The sequence below is a fragment of the Carcharodon carcharias genome, chromosome 19 (genome assembly GCF_017639515.1).
Source record: "Carcharodon carcharias isolate sCarCar2 chromosome 19, sCarCar2.pri, whole genome shotgun sequence".
NCBI lineage: Eukaryota > Metazoa > Chordata > Chondrichthyes > Lamniformes > Lamnidae > Carcharodon > Carcharodon carcharias.
Window position 1 is genome coordinate 96575531 of NC_054485.1, and position 18235 is coordinate 96593765.

At 46.2% G+C, this 18235-nt stretch overlaps 1 protein-coding gene across 3 annotated transcripts in view; it reads left to right on the forward strand.

Moving 5' to 3' along the window:
- Positions 1–18235, forward strand: part of LOC121291134 (neurogenic locus notch homolog protein 1-like) — a 138748-nt gene that overhangs the window by 26464 nt on the left and 94049 nt on the right. For all 3 annotated transcript variants that reach the window (XM_041212213.1, XM_041212211.1, XM_041212212.1), the window contains exons 3-4: positions 1971–2233; positions 4706–5047. In XM_041212213.1, coding sequence (XP_041068147.1) covers positions 1971–2233; positions 4706–5047 — 605 coding nt within the window. The remainder of the gene's footprint in view (positions 1–1970; positions 2234–4705; positions 5048–18235) is intronic.

Consider the following 18235-nt stretch of genomic DNA (forward strand, 5'->3'; position numbering starts at 1 on the left):
CTTCAATCCAGTACAAAACTGTATTCCACGTTCCTCCTCCTCCTCCTCCCACTCACACTTTCAAACACTCGGAATCTAAGGGTCTTGCTGAATTTTTTTTCAGACATGGGCCTAGTGCTGGAAAATGGGATTAGCATAGTTAGGCACTTGTTTGACCGGCGCAGACTCGATGGGCCAAAGGGTCTTATTCTGTGCTGTAGGCCGCTATGACCCTATGACTATGTCTTTCCGAGAATTAGGCCTGTGTTGGAGTTTAGTCCAGGCCTGGCAGTTGCTGGATGAATGTTGCCAGCACAATCCTGAGAAATGGATTCCAGGGAAACAGTAGGAGATCGGGATCCTGGGGAAGACAACTGGAGATTGGGATTGGGGGAGAAAAGAAATAACTGGAGGTCAGGACTCCGGGAGATATGAACTGGACCGTGGCTTGGTCATACAGAACTTAAATGTTGCTGAAAAGCGAAGCGTGCTGCCAAAGCTTCTCGTCTCGCACTCATCAGGACAAACACAAGAGGATCAAATTTGAAACAATCACAGCAACTTTTACTGCAGGAGTGCTGATTGGTCGGCAAGTAAACTCTGATTGGCTGAAGTGTTGTTATGCAGAGAGCAGTGGGGAACCATAAGCTCCTAAGCCTCCAGGTCAACTCCTGGCCACCTACATGTTGAAAGCAATAATTGGATAAATATCGAAGTAGAAGCATTCACAGGACATTGAGGAAAGAATGGTGAGAGTGGGAGATGGGGGCGGTGACTAATTTGGAAAACTCTTTCAATGAACCAGCACAGACATGATAGGCCGAATGGCTGTGTGATACTATAATCCTATTGGAAAATGTTTGCGCAGACTTTGGGTGGGAAAAGGACTGAACTTGGGGGAGTGTGATGCCTTCTGTTGTTGAATAGCCTACCAGGCTCCCACAAGAGTGGCCAGATGGATGAAAAACTGGGTGAGGGACGGGGAAAGGGGGTCTGCTATTGTAAACACACCGCAGTAGTGGATCAGCACTGTTAGGATAGGATGAGTGAGGAGAGAAGGAGACGGCTTCTGCTCCAAGGCTTTGACTGTTTCCATGCACTGTGGCGTGAAGGAGAATGTAGGTGGCTCTGTTCCAGTGATCATTTCCAACAGTTCCTTATCTTTGTTGTTGATCAGTGCCGTAGACTGTATGACATAAATCATCACGTCCAACATTTCCTTTGAAACTGGTTCCAATGTTTATGGGAAGCTCATAAATACATAACACCTGAGAGTCAGGGCAGCCTGCTGGATTAATCAAATTGTCCTGTAATACCCTCTGCCAGTCACATTGCCCTGTGTCCTGTAATACTCTCTGTCCTGTAATACTCTCTGTCCTGTAATACCCTCTGCCAGTCACATTGTCCTGTGTCCTGTAATACCTACTGTCGTGTAATACTCTCCGTGCTGTTACACCCTCTATCCTGTAATATCCTCCACCAGTCACATTGCCCTGTGTCCTGTAATACCTCCTGTCCTGTAATACCTTCTGTCCTGTAATACTCTCTGCCCTGTAACACTCTTTGTCCTGTGATACCCTCTGGCAGTTGCATTGCAGATCCCAATTGCTCACTGCGTAGAAAAGGTTTTACTCATGTTACCATTGATTCTTTCATCCATTACTTAAATCTGTGCCCTCTGGTTCTCGATCCTTCCACCATTGGGAATAGTTTCTCTCTATCTACTCTCTCCGGACCCCTCATGATTTTGAATACTTCTACCAAATCTCCTCTCAACCTTCTCTTCTCCAAGGGAAACAGCCCCAGCTTCTCCAATCTATCTACGTAACCTTTAGACACAGAGGTGAGAGTTTTGCCCCCTCCCTCCCTCCGAGTTATGGCTGATGCCCTCTGCCATTCACAGTGCTTTGCCCCCAGTGTTATCCACACCCCATCACAGTGACTTCGGCCTGACATGCTCCATTTTGATCACAATCTTGCTTCCTCCCCAGCTGTGCGCCGCTCTACATCGGTGACCGCTGCCAGCACTTGGACCCCTGCTCCAGCGCTCGATGTTTGCATGGCGCCACATGTGAGACTGTTACGCGGAATAGCTCTGTTGCCGCCTCCTGCTCCTGTCCGCCAGGCTACGGGGGAAGATGGTGCGAGACGTTCCTCAACAGTGCCTGCCTGAAAAGCCGTTGCCTCAACGGAGGGAAGTGCGAGCTGCTCGCCAACAACGGCTACAGATGCCAGTGCCTGCACGGCTGGACAGGTAAGGCGCCCTCCTGCTCCCAATCATTATCCAGTGGCCAACCCCCACCCTCCACCCTCCGACTGGGGAGTCCAAGCATCTGCACATGAGTCGAGGGGCAGGATCAGACCCATCCATGTTGCTTTCAAGGGCGATCAGCTTGGTGTGCCAAATGTTGGCTATTTGACTAAGGTAATGGAAGGTGAACAGCACCTGAGACACTGAATAAGCCCCTTCCAAATAGGAGTTGGAGAAAATAAATCATTATGGAATAATAAAGCACAGGAGCTATGAGATGGCGGTGTAGTGGTAAAGTCACTGGGCTAGTAACCCAGAAGCTCAGCCTAATGTCCTGGGGACATGGGTTCAAATCCCACCATAGCAGCTGGTGGGATTTAAATTCAGTTAATAAATCAGGAATTGAAAGCTAGTCCTGGTAATGGTGACTATGGAACTATCATTGATTGTCATTAAAATCCCATCCTCCAGTGAAAGAAATCTGCTGTCCCTACCTGGATTGGCCTACATGTGACCCACAGAGTGGAATTGACCCAGATTTGTACTGAGTGTGATAGTGGGCAGGAAAAAGGGCATCTTGACTGCCAACCCACCTCCCCCCACCATTAATCGCACATTCTTGGGAAATATGCTGTTTTGATGGTGCGCTGCAAAGAGGACATAGCCCCGAAAGGCAAGAAGACTGCAGCTGCCATCTTACCGGTGGTGCTGCTGTGTACAGAAGAGCTATTGGCCTCCGATTGGCAGCTCTCAGCAGACAGGACCTCTTTAACCCCAGTGTAGGCCCGCTGCTGGCCTGTCAGGTGCCTGAGTCTCACTTAGTTCAGCAGGCCTTCCCGAAAAGAGGTGACGCAGGGACTGAGGGCCCCACAGCCTCCATTGAACCCAGCCCAATGACCCTGTCTTCTCCATGTAACTTTAGTCTCTGAGATCTCATTCTGGTAAACCACCTCCTGCAACCTCTCCAAGGACTTGAATATTTTAAAAGGAGTGAGTGGTGGGGGAACAAGTACCCCCTAGTATTGTGCTGGGAGATTTGGGCCTGTGTTTCATGGCCCCCTCTCTGTCCACGAGCGCAGACACTCCCAGCTGTTGGTGATCTCTCTTTTGTCCTCCATACTGTTGCCAGCCGCTGAGAGATGCACCACTTGATTGTTAAATTCTCCTCCTTGTTTTCAAATCCCCCTCCCCTCCACCTCGTGGCCTCACCCCTCCCTATCTCTGTCATCTCCTCCAGCCCCCTGAGATATCTGCACTCCACTAATTCTGGTCTCTCGAGCATCCCCAGTTTGAATCGCTCCGCCATTGGATGCTGTGCATTCAGTTGCCCGAGCTCTAAGTTTGGGGATTTCCACCCTGAGCCTCTCCACATCTTTCTTTTCTCCTTGAAGGGGTCTCCTTAAAACATACGGCTTTGAGCAAGCTGTTGGCCAAATGATCGAATATCTTCTTGATGTCAAGTTCTGTTTGATAACACTCCTGTGAAGCACCTTGGGATGGTTTAACTATGTTAAAGGCGCTATGTAAATTCAAGTTTTCTTGATTTCTGCTGGGTGCTGACTGATCCTTATCAGCAGCGAGGCTCTCTAGGTCAAGTGACCAGGCTCACCAAGCATGTCGCCAGGTGGAGCCAGCTCTCTGTCCATGGGCGAGGTTTGGCATGGCCTGGGTGCAAAGTCAACATGGAGGTGACCGCTTTCAGCAAGTGCTGCACGGTCATCTGAGGGAGGTCTTCTCTCCAGGTGTTGCGAGGGTTAAAACCTTCCTGGACGGTCGGCCGGGCCGTTAGCGGCCGAGAATTCTGACCCAGTGACGATGAAGAAGCAGTGAAAACGCTCCTAGGTCAGGATGGTGTGTGGCTTGGAGGGGAACTTGCAGGCGGTGGTGTTCCCATGCATTTGCTGCCCTTTGTCCTTCGAGGTGGTAGAGGGTGCGCAGGTTTGGAGAGTGTTGTTGAAGGAGCCTTGGCGAGTTGCCGGTGCATCTTGTAGGTGGTACACAGTGTTGCCGCTGTGTGTCAGAGGTGGAGGGAGTGAATGTTTAAGGTAGAGGATTAGCTACTAATCACACGGACTGCCTTGTTCTGCATGGTGTCTAGTGTCTTGGGTGTTGCAGGAGCTGCACTCGTCCAAGAAACTGGAGAGTATTCCACCACGCTCCTAACTTGTAGATGTTGGGCAGGCATTGAGGAGACAGGGATTGAGTTACTCGCTGCGGAAGTCGCAGCCTCTGACCTGCTTTTGTGGCCACGGTATTCATGTGGCTAGCCCAGTTCAGCTGCTGGTCAATGGTAGCCCCTAGAATGCTGATAGTAGGGGATACCGGAATGGTAATGCCATTGGATGTCAAGGAGTTGGGGGGGGCCCGGGCGGGGGGTGGGGGAGGTGGTTAGATTCTCTTTTTTGCTCTTGGTGGATGGGGTGAATGTTTCAAATAGGCACAAGGTCACTGTAACATTTTTCTTCTGCTCTTTAGGCCATCAATGCCAACTGGCAGACCTGTGCACTGCCAACCCCTGCACCAATGGCGGGAGATGCACAAGCACCAAGGGGCACTTCACCTGCCAGTGCAACCCGGGGTTCGAGGGCCAGGTGTGTGAGATCGACGTGGATGAATGCGGCTCCAGTGGCGGAGGGCCCTGTCAGAACAGAGGCACCTGTATCAACGTGCCCGGCTCATACAGGTGCTCCTGCCCACCTGCCTACACGGGCCCCAACTGCGAGGTCCCCTCCTTCTCCTGCTTCCCATCATTCTGTCAGAATGGAGGGACATGCCTTCCGAAAGCCGGCGTGATGTATCAGTGCGCCTGTCTCCCAGGTAAGGTCCCAATCGCTGTCAATAACTTGCAGTGAGGTCAAAATAAACTGACGGGGTGGGTTTTCCACTCCGGTGATGCAGGGGTTGCGGTAGTGGGTGAGGGCGTATATCAGAGAATGTGAACATATGCACAGTCCATGATTTTCCATGCAGTAAAACTGGCATTTCATAATGCCAAATCAGCCTGGTGGTCAGTGTGTAGCTGGGTGTGGCATTGTGAGAAGCTACAGCGCCATATCTAGTCCGAACACAATGCTCTAAATGGCTTTAGTGGGATACGTAGGTGAAACATAGTGTAGCCCTAGTGGGATATGTAGTGGGGGTACTGAGTGACTCTTGTGGAATATACAGGAGAGACACCGAATGAGCTGAGTGGGATAAGTACAGGGAATACAGAGTCCTGCTAGTAGGATTTGTATAAGGGATACTGAGTGACCATCGTGGGATTATGTAGAGGAGACAGATTGACTCCAGTGAGATATGTAGCAGAGATACAGCGTGACTCTAGTGGGGACTTTGCTGTACTTTCTGTTCTGATGTGGTATAGATTTTACATAGGATATATGGCACAGAAACAGGCCATTCAGCCCAACTAGTCCATGCTGGTGTTTATGCTCCACTCGCGCCTCCTCCCTTCGTCTTTCGCCATCTAAATCTCTCACTGTAATCCTCTATTCCTGTCTTCCCTTATACGCTTATCTAACTTCTCCTTAAATGCATCTACACTGTTCTCTTCCTGTGGCTGCAAGTTCCACATTCTCACCGCTTTCTGGGTAAAGAATTTTCTCCTGAATTCCCGACTGGATTCCTTGGCGACTCTCTCATATTGATGGCCTCTTTTATTCCTCTTCCTCACAGGAGGAAACACTCCCCCTGAGTCCACTCTATCAAACTCTGTCATAATTTTCAAGACCTCTATGAGCTCACCCTCAGCCTTTCGTTTAAGAGAAAAGGACATTTTGATGAAACCTGAAAGCCTGGCTGTCTAGGCATCTCCCATTCCCTCCTGTACATTGAGAGCCTTAAGTTACTGCACTGAGTCGGTTCAACCATTTCATTTTTGTGATGTGTATCTGCTTTCTGCATTTTTGACCGTTTTGCCTCTCCCCCTTTCTTTCTGGGGCTTTCATTCCTGCTGTTCTGCCTCCCTTATGTATAGACATTATCATCCTTATGCACAAGCATTTTCAGTGGGGGGCTGGGAACGAGGAAGTCCGATTGCTCACTGGGGGCCACTGGCCACTTAAGTAGAGGTCGGAAGCGGTCATCATGTGGTTTGGGTGAGATGTTCTCAGTGGAACCCATTAAAGAGTCTCAAGGCCACACTGTGTTGCTGCAGGAATGTGTTTCCATGGATACTTGGCTGTATTTATTTTACAAAAATACTGCGGGTGCTGGGAATCTGAAATGTAAACAGAAAATGCTGGAAACACTAAACAGGTCAGGTAGCATCGGTGGAGAGAGAAACAAGAGTTAGCATTTCAGGTAGGGGACCTTTTGCCAGAACTGGTAAAAGTTAGAGACCTGACAGGTTTTAAAGCAAGGATAGAGGCAGGGGAAGGTGGAGAGGGGGAGGGGGAGGGGGGGAAAGAAACAGAAGAGAAGGTCTGTGATGGGGAGGGAGGAAGGAGAGGTTAAATGACAAAAATGACCATCATGCAAGATGAAGGGAGATAGTAATTGTTTCTATCTGTTGAACTCTCGCAGAGCTGGTGTGGCCTGAACTCTGTGAGTATCATTTATCTCAGTTTCCCGCTCCACTGCTCTTTGGGCCTGAGCCAAGGGTTCACTGAACTCGCTTCTGGCACGAAGCAAAGCATTTGGAGCTGAGTCTCGGAAACAGCTCTTCCTTTTCAGCACTGGCAGCTGCTGGCTGAACTTGGCCTGGGGATCTGGTTACCAGGGTGACCAGAAAGGAACACAGGAACAGGAGGAGGCCATTCAGCCCCTCGGGCCTGCTTGACCAGTCAATTGCTTTGTGGCTTATCTGCAACCCGACTCCACTCACCTGCCTTTGCCCTACTTCACCTCGAGACTCTTAACCAACAAAAACCTATTGATCCCTTGGAAATCACCAACTGTTCCTCTGTATCCATCACTTCTTTGTGGAGAGGGTTCCATGTTTCCACTGCCCTTTGTTTGAAGAAATGCTTCCCTATTTCGCTCCTGAACAAACAGGGTCTAATTTTAACATTATACATCCTTGCTCTTGTTTTCTCCACCAGAGGAAAATGTTTGTTCCTTGAGATTGGAAAATCGTGCACGTCACTCCATTATGTAAGAAAGGTGAGAGAGGGGAACCAAGGGATTATGGGCCAGTTGGCCTAACACCTCTTGCCAGGAAATTGCTTGAGTTTATAATTAAAGCTAAGGTGAACAAGCAACTTGAAAACTCTCAGCTGATCAGAGAGGGAGAGAGAGTCAGCATGGATTTGTAAAGGGTAGGTCAGGCCTGAAAAATCTATTTGAAATTTTTGAAGAGGTGGCTAAACTAGTGGAAAGTAGTAAGGGAACTTTTGTGGATGTTATTTGGTAAAAATATATAAATCAGTTAGCTATCATTCACACCCATGGAATTGAAGACAAATCATTGATCTGGTTAGGAAATTGGCTGAGCAGTGGGAAGCAGAGAGTAGGGCTAATGGGTGGTTACCCTAAATGGAAGTAAAAACAAAAAAAGCTGGAAATATTCGGCAGGTCTAGCTCTGGAGGGTGATTCTCAAACACATTTGGCAAGCAAGACTGCGATTTTTATAAAATTCATTCATGTGGGCATTGCTGGCTGGGCCAGCATTTATTGCCCATCCCTAATTACCCTTGAGAACGTGGTGGTTAGCTGCCTTCTTGAACCGCTGCATACAAACATACGAATAAGGAGCAGGAATGGGCCATTCAGCCCCTCGAGCCTGCTCCATCATTTAATAAGTTCATGGCAGACCTGATAGTAACCCGAAATCTGCATCCCACCTACCCCTGATAACCTATTACCTCTTGCTTACCAAGAAACCATCGACTTCTGCCTTAAAAATGTTCAAATAAGCTGCTTTCACCACCTTTTCAGGAAGAAAGTTCAAAAGATTCACAATGATCTGAGTGAAAAAATTTCACCTCATCTCTGTTTTAAATGGGTGACCCCTTATTTTTAAACAGTGACCTTTAGTTTTAGATTCTTCCACAGGACGAAACATCCTCTCCACATCCACCCTGCCAAGACCCCTCAGGATCTTATATGTTTCAATTAAGATGCCTCTTACCCTTCTAAACTCCAGGATACAAGCCCAGCCTGTCCAACCTTTCCTCATAAAACAACCCACCTATTCCAGTTATTAGTCTGGTAAACCTTCTCTGAACTACTTCCAATGCATTTACATACTTCCTTAAATAATGTGACCAATACTGTGCACAGTACTCCAAATGTGGTCTCATTAGTGCCCTTTCCCACTGAAGCATAACCTCCCTACTTTTGTATTCAATTCCCCTTGCAATAAATGATAACATTTCATTAGCTTTCCTAATTATTTGCTGTATTTGTATACTAACCTTTTGTGTTTCATGTGTTAGGACACCCGGATCCCTCTGCACCTCAGAGCTTTGCAATCTTTCACCATTTAGATAATATGCTTCTCTTTCATGCTTCCTGTCAAAATGGACAACTTCACACCTTCCCACATTATACTCCATTTGCCAGATCTTTGCCCACTCACTTAACCTATTCTATCTTTTTGTAGCCTCCTTATGTCCTCTTCACAACTTACTTTCCTACCTATCTTTGTGTCATCATAAATTTGCCAACCATCCCAGCCATTCCTTTATCCAAGTCATTTATATCAATTGTAAACAGTTGAGGTCCCAGCCTTGATCCCTGTGGCACACCACTCATTACACCTTGCCAACCTGAAAAAGACCCATTTATGCCTACTCTCTTCTTCCTGTTAGCCAGCCAATCTTCAGTCCATGCCAATATGTTACCCCCTATAGTATGAGCTTTTATTTTCCGCAATAACCTTTGGCATTGCACTTTATCAAATGACTTCTGGAAATCTAAGTATAGTACATCCACCAGTTCCCCTTTATCCACAGCATATGTTACTTCCTGAAAGAACCCCAATAAGTTGGCTAAACATGATTTCCCTTTCACAAAACCATGTTGACTCTGCCTGATGATCTTGAGCTTATCCAAGTGTCCTGTTATAACTTCTTTAATACAGTGTCTGACATTTTCTCTACGACAGATGTTAGGCTATAGTTTCCCACTTTCTGACTCCCTCCCTTTTTGAACAATGAAGTTACATTTGCTATCTTCCAATCAAATGGGACCTTCCCCATTTCTAGGGAGTTTGGTAAAATTAAAACCAATGCATCAACTATCTCACTAAACACTTTTTTAAAGATCCTTGGATGAAGCCATCAGAATCCAGGCTCTTGTCAGCCCGCAGCTCCAACAATTTACTTAGTACCGCTCCTCTGGTGATTGTAATTTTCCTGACTTCCATCCCTGCTTCTATTTCCTGGTTTATAGCTGCCTCTGGGATGTTACTTGTATCCTCTATAGTGAAAACTGATGCAAAATACCTCTTCAATCAGTTGCAGTCCATGTGCTGTAGGCACATTCATAGTGCTGTTTAGAAAGGTGTTCCAAGATTTTGACCCAGCGACAGTGAAGGAACAGCAATATATTTCCAAGCCAGGCTGGTGAGTGACTTGGAGGGGCACTTCCAGGTGGTGGTGTTCCCATCTATCTGCTGCCCTTGTCCTTCTAGGTAGTAGTGGTCTAAAAGTACAAGGAGCAGGGTTTACTGGTGCCTTGAGGAACAGAGTAGGCAGGAGAGCAGAGGGCCACCACCTTCATGGTGCATGCAAGTGCCCGAATGCTCACTAATCAGGTACCCAATCCATTCTGTTCAAGCAATTGCAACGTTGTTCCACCACATGAGTACCTCAGCTTGACTATCCTTTTGTCCCCCAAGACTTCAAATCAGCAGCAACAGCAAATATTGGCTCCCTGCTAGACTGTTCCTGTTTTACCTTTTAACATTTGACTCTATGCCTCTCCAACTGGTGACAAGCTCTTCAACAGCCTTGACACCAAGTTAACTGGAGGCGTATAGATTGCTGGCTTCCCCGACACCTGCCTTTCCCTTTGAAAATTTCAGCATGTTCCGGGGTCATCAGAAGATTAACACAGCTGTCCAGAAGTACTGTTTTCCAACCCGACCTACCCCTCCAGGAGTGCTTGAAAATCCAGCCCCACTAATCACATCCTGCCAATTAGAGCCCAAAAGCAAAATACTGCAGGCGCTGGAAATCTGAAATAGAAGCAGAAAATGTTGGCAATGCTCAGCTGGTCAGGCAGCATCTGTTGAGAGAGAAAAACAGAGTTAACATTTCATCAGAACACATTTCTGAAAGTGATTACATCCAAGGTAGTTTATAGTCCATGGGATGAAGGGTTACTTGAGCAATGTAGAGTTTTAATCGAATCTTGACTCCTGGTTGTAGTTGGGTGTGGTGAGTTACCATTTGGCTCGTTGTACCTGTGTTGGCCCTTTGAGAGATCTGTTCAGTTGCTACCACTCCCCCTGCTCTGTCCCCATATCCCCGCAAAATTTTCCCTTCCGATTCTTTTGTCCAATTCACTTTGAAGGTTACTGATGGATCTACATCCGTCGCCCTTTCAGGCAGCGCAATCCAGATCACAACAGCTTGCTGTGTTTAAAAAAAACACAGCCACCTTTCGTCTCCAGGCACCATGCGGAGCCACCAATGGGTGCCAAACTTGCCTCCAGGCCAATTAGGGCTTTTACATAACAAAATCACCTAGAGTCACTGACACTGACGAGGCGTGGGGCACAGATCACGGAAGGTTAAAAATCCGGCCTATGGTGTCCCTTAGGTATCTGTGTTGGGCCCTCAACAATTCATTGTATCCTATTAATGAATTAGATGATGTGATAGGAATCCACATATACAAATTTGCTTATGATAAAGAGATATTGACAGATGAAGTAAATGGGCAAATATTTGGCAAGTGATTATTGATGTAAGAAAATGTGGGGTTATCCACTTTGGTCCTAAATGGGATAGAACAGGGTACTTTGTAAATAGTGGAAAGCTAGCAACAGTGGATGTCCAAAGTGACTTTGTGGTTCAGGTACATAGATCATTAAAATGTCAACAATAGGTAGAGGAAACAGTCAAAAGGCTAATGGGATGCTGGCTTTTATATTGAGAGGACTAGAATACAAGGGGGTAGAAGTCATGCTTCAGCTACACAAAGCCTTGGTTAGACCACACCTGCAATATTGTGAGCAGTTCTGGGCACCTCGTGTTAGGAAGGAGATGTTGGCTATGCAGGGAGTACAGTGTCGATCTACCAGAATGATACCTGGACTCCAAAGGGTTAAAATACCAGAAGAGATTCCACAAAAAAGGTTGTATTATCTGGAATTTGGAAACATCAAGGGTGACTTGATAGAAGCTTTCACGATATTGAGGGGAACAGATTGGGAGAAACTATTTCTGTTGATTGGGGACTCCAGGATTAGGGAACATTGTCCACAAATTAGAGCCAGATGTTTCGGGGTGAAATTAGGAAAAGCCTCTTCATTTTTAAAAATTCTTTCTGGGACATGGGTCACTGGCAAGGCCAGCATTTGTTGCCCATCCTTAATTGCCCTTGAGCTGAGTGGCTTGCTAGACCATTTCAGAGGGCAGTTAAGAGTCAACCACATCCATGTGGCCTGACATGTAGGCCAGACTGGGCAAGGATGGCAGAATTCCTTTTCTGAAGGGCATTAGTGAACCAGATAGGTTTTTACGATAATCGATGATAATTGTCATGGTCACCATTGTTAAAACTAGCCTTATAATTCCAGACTTATCAATTGAATTTAAATTCCACCAGTTGTCATGGTGGGATTTGAACCCATGCCCCCAGAGGATCAACCTGGGCCTCTGGATTGCTAACCCACTGACCGCAACTCCTAATCCCTTCATGTGGAGGGTGATAGACATTTCGAACTCTCTGCCAGAAATGGTAATTGATGCGAGAGCAATTGTTAATTTTAAAACTGAGATTGATAGATTTTTGTTAAACAAAGGTATTAAAGGATATGGGCCAAAGGTGGGTAGATGGAGTTAGGGTCGCAGATCAGCCACGATTTCATTGAATGGTGAAACAGGCTTGAGGGGCTAAATGACCTCCCTCTATCCCTGTGTCCCTTGAGGAAATTGTTTCTCCATATTTGACCTTTTGAATTATTTAACCATTTTAAACACCCCGATCAGATCACCCCCTCAATCTTTTGTACTCAAAGGGATACAAACTGGGCCCAGGAAGAGACCGAGACAGAAATTTTTTAAAGAATGAAGCGAAAGTATAGCAAAATGGGTCAGGATCTTTCAAAGAGGCAACATCGGCTCAATTAGCCATGTGATTTCTCTCTGTAGTAAACCTCAGTGATTTGTTGTTGAGTTATTGTAATGCCTTGTGGTTGTGGAAAGGTTATTTTTCGCTATCTGTGATGCATCTGAAATCGTACGCTAAAGTTATTTTAAAAGAGATGGGGGCGGGGAACGGGAGAGGCAGTGACATAGTGGTATTGTCACTGGACTTGTAACCCAGAAACTCATCAAAGTGCTCCAGGGACTCAGGTTTGAATCCACCACAGCAGGTGGTGAAATTTTAATTTAATAAAAACCTGGAATTAAAAGTCTGACGATGACCACAAAACCATTGCTGATTGTCATCAGGGAATCTGCCATCCTTGCCTGGTCTGGCCTACCTGTGACTCCAGACCCACAGCATGCGGTTGACTCTTAAAGGCTCTCTGAATGAGGGCAGTAAATGCTGGCCTTGCCAGTGACCCACATCCCCATGAATGAATAAAAAAGGAAAGAAAAATCCCTGATTAAACAAGGCGGGGGGGGGGGGGGGGGGGGGGGTGGGGGCGAAGGTTTATCAGGGGGGTAATTGGGAGGTTACAGTCAGATGAGCCACGACCTTATTCAATGGTGGAGCAGGATGGAAGGGCTAAGTGGCCGATCCCTGCCCCTAACTCATTTTATAAATCACTAGTTAGATCTCAGCTGGAATATTATGTCCAATTCTGGGAGCTACTCTTTAGGAAGAATGTCAAACCGTAGAGAGGGCGCAGATAAGATTTATTAGAATGGCACCAGGGGTGAGGGGCTTCGGTTATGTGGAGAGGGTAGAGAAGCTGGGATTGTTCTCCTTACAGCAAAGACGGTAAGGAGGAGATTTGATAGCGGTGCTCAAAATTGCCCAGGGTTTTGAAAGAGTAAATAAGGAGGAACTTTCTTTTAAATTTAAGAGAGGTAAAAGCAGGAGATGTGAAGCTTTACTAACACAGAGAGTTGTTGTAATGTGAAGTGGATGAACTGAAAGGGAAGCGGGAGCAATTTGAACAGTAACTTTTAAAAGGACATTTAATATATAATTAAAAAGGAAAAATTTGCAGTGGAAGAAGAGCAGAGATGAGTAGGACCAATTGGCTATATCTTCCAATATATTGGATATATTGAGTTCAACAGTTTTAGATCATGAACTCTCTCCTCCGTCCCCACCCCCTTTCTGAACCCCCCCCGCCTTTTTTCACTTCTTTAGTGGAGTTACACTCATCCAAGCAAGTGGAGTGTATTCCGTCACGCTCCTGACTTGTGCCTTGTCGATGGTGGGCAGGCTTTGGAGAGTCAGGAGGTGAGTTCTCACTGGAGAATTCCTAGTCTCTGATCTGCTTTTGTAGCACAACATTTATGTAATTGGTCCAGTTCAGTTTCTAGTCAATGGTAACCCCCAAGATGTTGGTAGTGGGGGATTCAGTGACGATAATGCCATAGAATGTTTAGGTGGTTAGATCCGCTCTTGTTGGGGATGGTCATTGCCTGGCAAGAGTGTGGCGTGAATGTTACTTTCTACTGATGGGGCGGTAATTGGCAGGATTGGATTTGTCCTGCTTTTGGTGTACAGGAGATACCTGGAAAATTTTCCACATAACCGGTTAGATGCCAATGTTGTAGCTGTACTGGGACAACTTGGCTAGGGGCGCGGCAAGTTCTGGAGCAGAAGCCTTCAATCCTATTGCCAGAATATTGTTAGGGCCCATAGCCTTTGCAGTCTCTAGTGCCTGCAGCCATTTCTTGATATTATGTGGTGAATCGAACAGCTTAAGACAAGCACCTATTCTGGGGACCTCTGGAGGAGGCCGAGATGGACCATCCACTTGGCACTTCTGGTTGAAGGTTGTTGCAAATGCTTCAGGCTTATCTTTTGCACTGATGTGCTGGGCTCCTCTATCATTGAGGATGGGGATATTTGTGAAGCCTCCTCCTCCAAAGCATTTTACAAGCAATGAAATATTTTTGAAGTGTTGTCACTGTTCTAGTATAGGAAACACTGCAGTCAATCGGTGCACAAGATTCACTTTAATGATAAATGTTGGTCAGCACAGCAGAGAAAACTCCTCTTCATCAAAATAGTGAGCATGGGATCAGTCACATCGATCTGAGAAAGCCATTTCATCTTTCATGTAGTCATAGAGTCATAGAGGTCTACAGTAGTCTTTGGCCCATCAAGTCTGCACTGGTCAAACAAGTGCCTAACTATTCTAATCCCATTTTCTAACACTAGGCCCATAGCCTTGTATGGCATGGCATCATAAATGCACATCCAAATACTTCTCAAGTGTTATGAGGGTTTCTGCCTCTACCACCCCATCAGGCAGTGAATTCCAGATACCCATCACCCTCTGGGTGAAAAAATTCTTCCTCACAACCCCTTTAAACCTCCTGCCCCTTATCTTAAATCTACGGCCCTGGTTATTGATCCCACCACCAAGGGGAAAAGTTACTTCTTGTCTACCCGATCTATGATCCTCATAATTTTACACACCTCTATCATGTCTCCCCTCAATCTCTTCTGCCCCAGGGAAAGTAACCCAACTACCCAATCTCTCCTCATAACTAAAACTTTCCAGCCCAGGCGACATCCTGATAAATCTCCTCTGCACTCTCGCTCTAGTGCAATCACATCCTTCCTATAATGCGGATTCCAGAACTCCACACAATACTCCAGCTGTGGCCTAACCAGTGTTTTACACAGTTCCAGCATAACCTCCCTGCTCTTATATTCTATGCCTCTGCTAATAAAGGCAAGTATCCCATATGCCTTCTTAACCATCTTATCTACCTGTCCTGCTACCTTAAGGGACTGGTGGACATGTACACCATAGTCCCTCTGATCCTCGGTACTTCCCAGGGTCCTACCATTCATCGTGTATTCCCGTGCCTTGTTTGTCCTGCCCAAGTGCATCACCTCACACTTATCCAGATTAACTTCCATTTACCACTGATCAGCCCATCTGACAAGCCCATCTATATCCTCCTGTAATCTAAGGCTATCCTCCTCACTGTTTACCAATTTTCGTGTCATTCGCGAGCTTACTGACCCTCCTACATTTAAGTCTAAATCGTTTATATACACCACAAATAGCAAGGGACCCAACACCAATCCCCGTGGAACCCCACTGGACACAGGCATCCAGTCACAAAACACCCCTCAATCATCACCCTCTGGTCCCTGCCACTCAGCCAATTCTGGATCCAATTTGCCAAATTGCCTTGGATCACATGGGCTCTTAGCTTTGTTATCAGTCTCCCATGCGGGACCTTATCAAAAGCCTTGCTGAAGTCCAAGTAGACTACTTCAAATGCATTGCCCTCATCTACACACCTGGTCACCTCTTCAAAAAATTCAATCAAATTGGTCAGACATGAACTCCCCTTAACAAAACCATGCTGACTGTCCTTGATTAAACCCTGCTCTCCAAGTGTAGATTAATTCTGTTCCTCAGAATTGCTTCCAATAGTTTCCCCACCACTGAGGTTAGACTGACTTGCCTGTAGTTCCCTGATTTATCCCTTCTTGAATAATGGTACCACAGTGGCTGCCCTCCAGTTCTCTGGCACCTCTCCGGTGGCCAGAGAGGTATTGAAAATTATTGCCAGCACCCTGCTATCTCCTCCCTTGCCTCACTCAACAGTCTGGGATATATTTCATCCAGGTCTGGGGATTTATCTACTTCTAAACCTGCCAGACCACTTAGAACCTCCTCCCTTTCTGTGCTGATTTCTTTAATTACATCACAGCCTTTCCATACCCAGGTCGTCCCTCTCACTTGTGAACACCGACACAAGGTATTCAGTTAGAATCCTACCTACGTCTTCCGGCTCCACACACAAATTATCATTATGACCCTTAATAGGTCCTATTCTTTCCCTAGTTATCCACTTACTCTTAATGTACTTGTAAAATAACTTTGAATTTTCCTTTATTTTACCTGCCATGTTTTTTCACACCGTCTTTTTGCTCTCCTAATTTCCTTTTTAAGTTCCCCCCTACACATTCAATATTCCTCTAGGACTTCCTCTGTTTTCAGCCCTCAGTATCTGTCATAAGTTTTCCTTTTCCTCTTTATCTAATTCTGTATATCCCTCGACATCCAGGTTCCCTGATTTTGTTGGTCCCACCCTTTAACTTGACGGGAATATGTTGGCCCTATTTCCTTCTTGAATGAGTCCCACTGATCTGATGCAGATTTACCTAAAAGTAGCTGCTCCCAGTCCACTCTGGTCAAATCATACCTGATCTTATTAAAATCAGCCTTCTCCCAATTTAGAGTTCTGATTTCTGGCCTATCCTTGTCCATTTCCAAATCAACCTTGAATCTAAAGGAGTTATGATCACTATCTGCAAAATGCTCCTCCACTTCCCAGCTTCATTCCCTAAAATTAAGTCCAGGACTGGCCCTCTCATGTCGGACCTTCTACATACTGGCTTAAAAAGCTCTCCTGGATACATTTTAAGAATTCCGCTCCCTCTAAACCTATCACACTGTGACTAACCCAGTTAATGTTGGGGAAGTTGAAATCCCCCTCAATTACGACCCTATTATTTTTACACTTCTCTGAAATTTGCCTACATATCTGCTCTTCTATTTCTCTCTGATTGTTTGGGGGCCGATTGTACACTCCCAGCAATGTGATTGCTCCTTTTTTGTTTTTCAGTTCTATTCATATGGCTTCATTTGAGAAGCCTTCTAAGATGTCATCCCTCCTTACTGCTTTAATTGATTTCTTTTACCTCCTCCCCTGTCTCGCCTGAGGACCCTATATCCTGGAATATTGAGCTGCCAATCCTGCCCCTCTCTCAGCCATGTCTCTGTGAAAGCAATGACATCATACTTCCATGTGTTAATTTGTGCCCTCAACTCATCTGCCTCATTCGTCAGACTCCTTGCATTAAAATAAATACCATCCAACCTTGCCAAACTCCCTTGCACCTTAACTGGCCTATAATTTCTATGCCTTCCAGACTCATTTGCTCTCTCTTCTAACTTTGGCTGTGCTTCTCCCCCTGCTGAACCTCCTCTCAGGATCATATCCTCCTGCCAAGTTAGTTTAAACCCTCCCCAACAAGCACTCGCAAACCTCCCCGCAAGGATGTTAGTCTCATTATGGTTCCGGTGCAAACTGACCACCTTGTACAGATCCTACAGCCCCCAGAAATGGTCCCAATGTCCCAGAAATCTAAAGCCCTCCCTCCTGCACCATCTCTCCAGCCATGCATTCATCTGGACTAACCTCTTATTTCTATACTCACTAGCGCGTGGCAGGAAGTAATCCAGAGATTACTATCTTTGAGGTCCTGTTTTTTAATCTGCTTCCTAGCTCCCTAAATTCTGCTTGCAGGACCTCATCCCTCTTTTTACCTATGTCATTGGTACCAATAGGTACCACGATCTCTGTCTGTTTGCCCTCCCCCTTTGGAATGCCCTGTAGCCGTTCAGTGACATCCTTCACCCTGGCACCAGGGAGGCAACATACCATCCTGGAGTCATGTCTACAGGTGCAGAAATGCCTGCTTGTTTCCCTTACTATCGAGTCTCCTACCATTATTTCTCTTCCCCTCTTTTTCCTCCCCCACTGTGCAGTTGAGCCGCTCACAGTGCCATGAGCATGGCTGCACTCCCCAGAGGAACAATCACTCTCACTGTTTTCCACCACAGAGAAATGGTTCTCGAGTGAGATGTACCCTGGGGATTTCCTGACTCCCTGCCTGACATCCTTCTTCTAACTGATGGTCACCCATTCCCTCTCTATCTACAATTC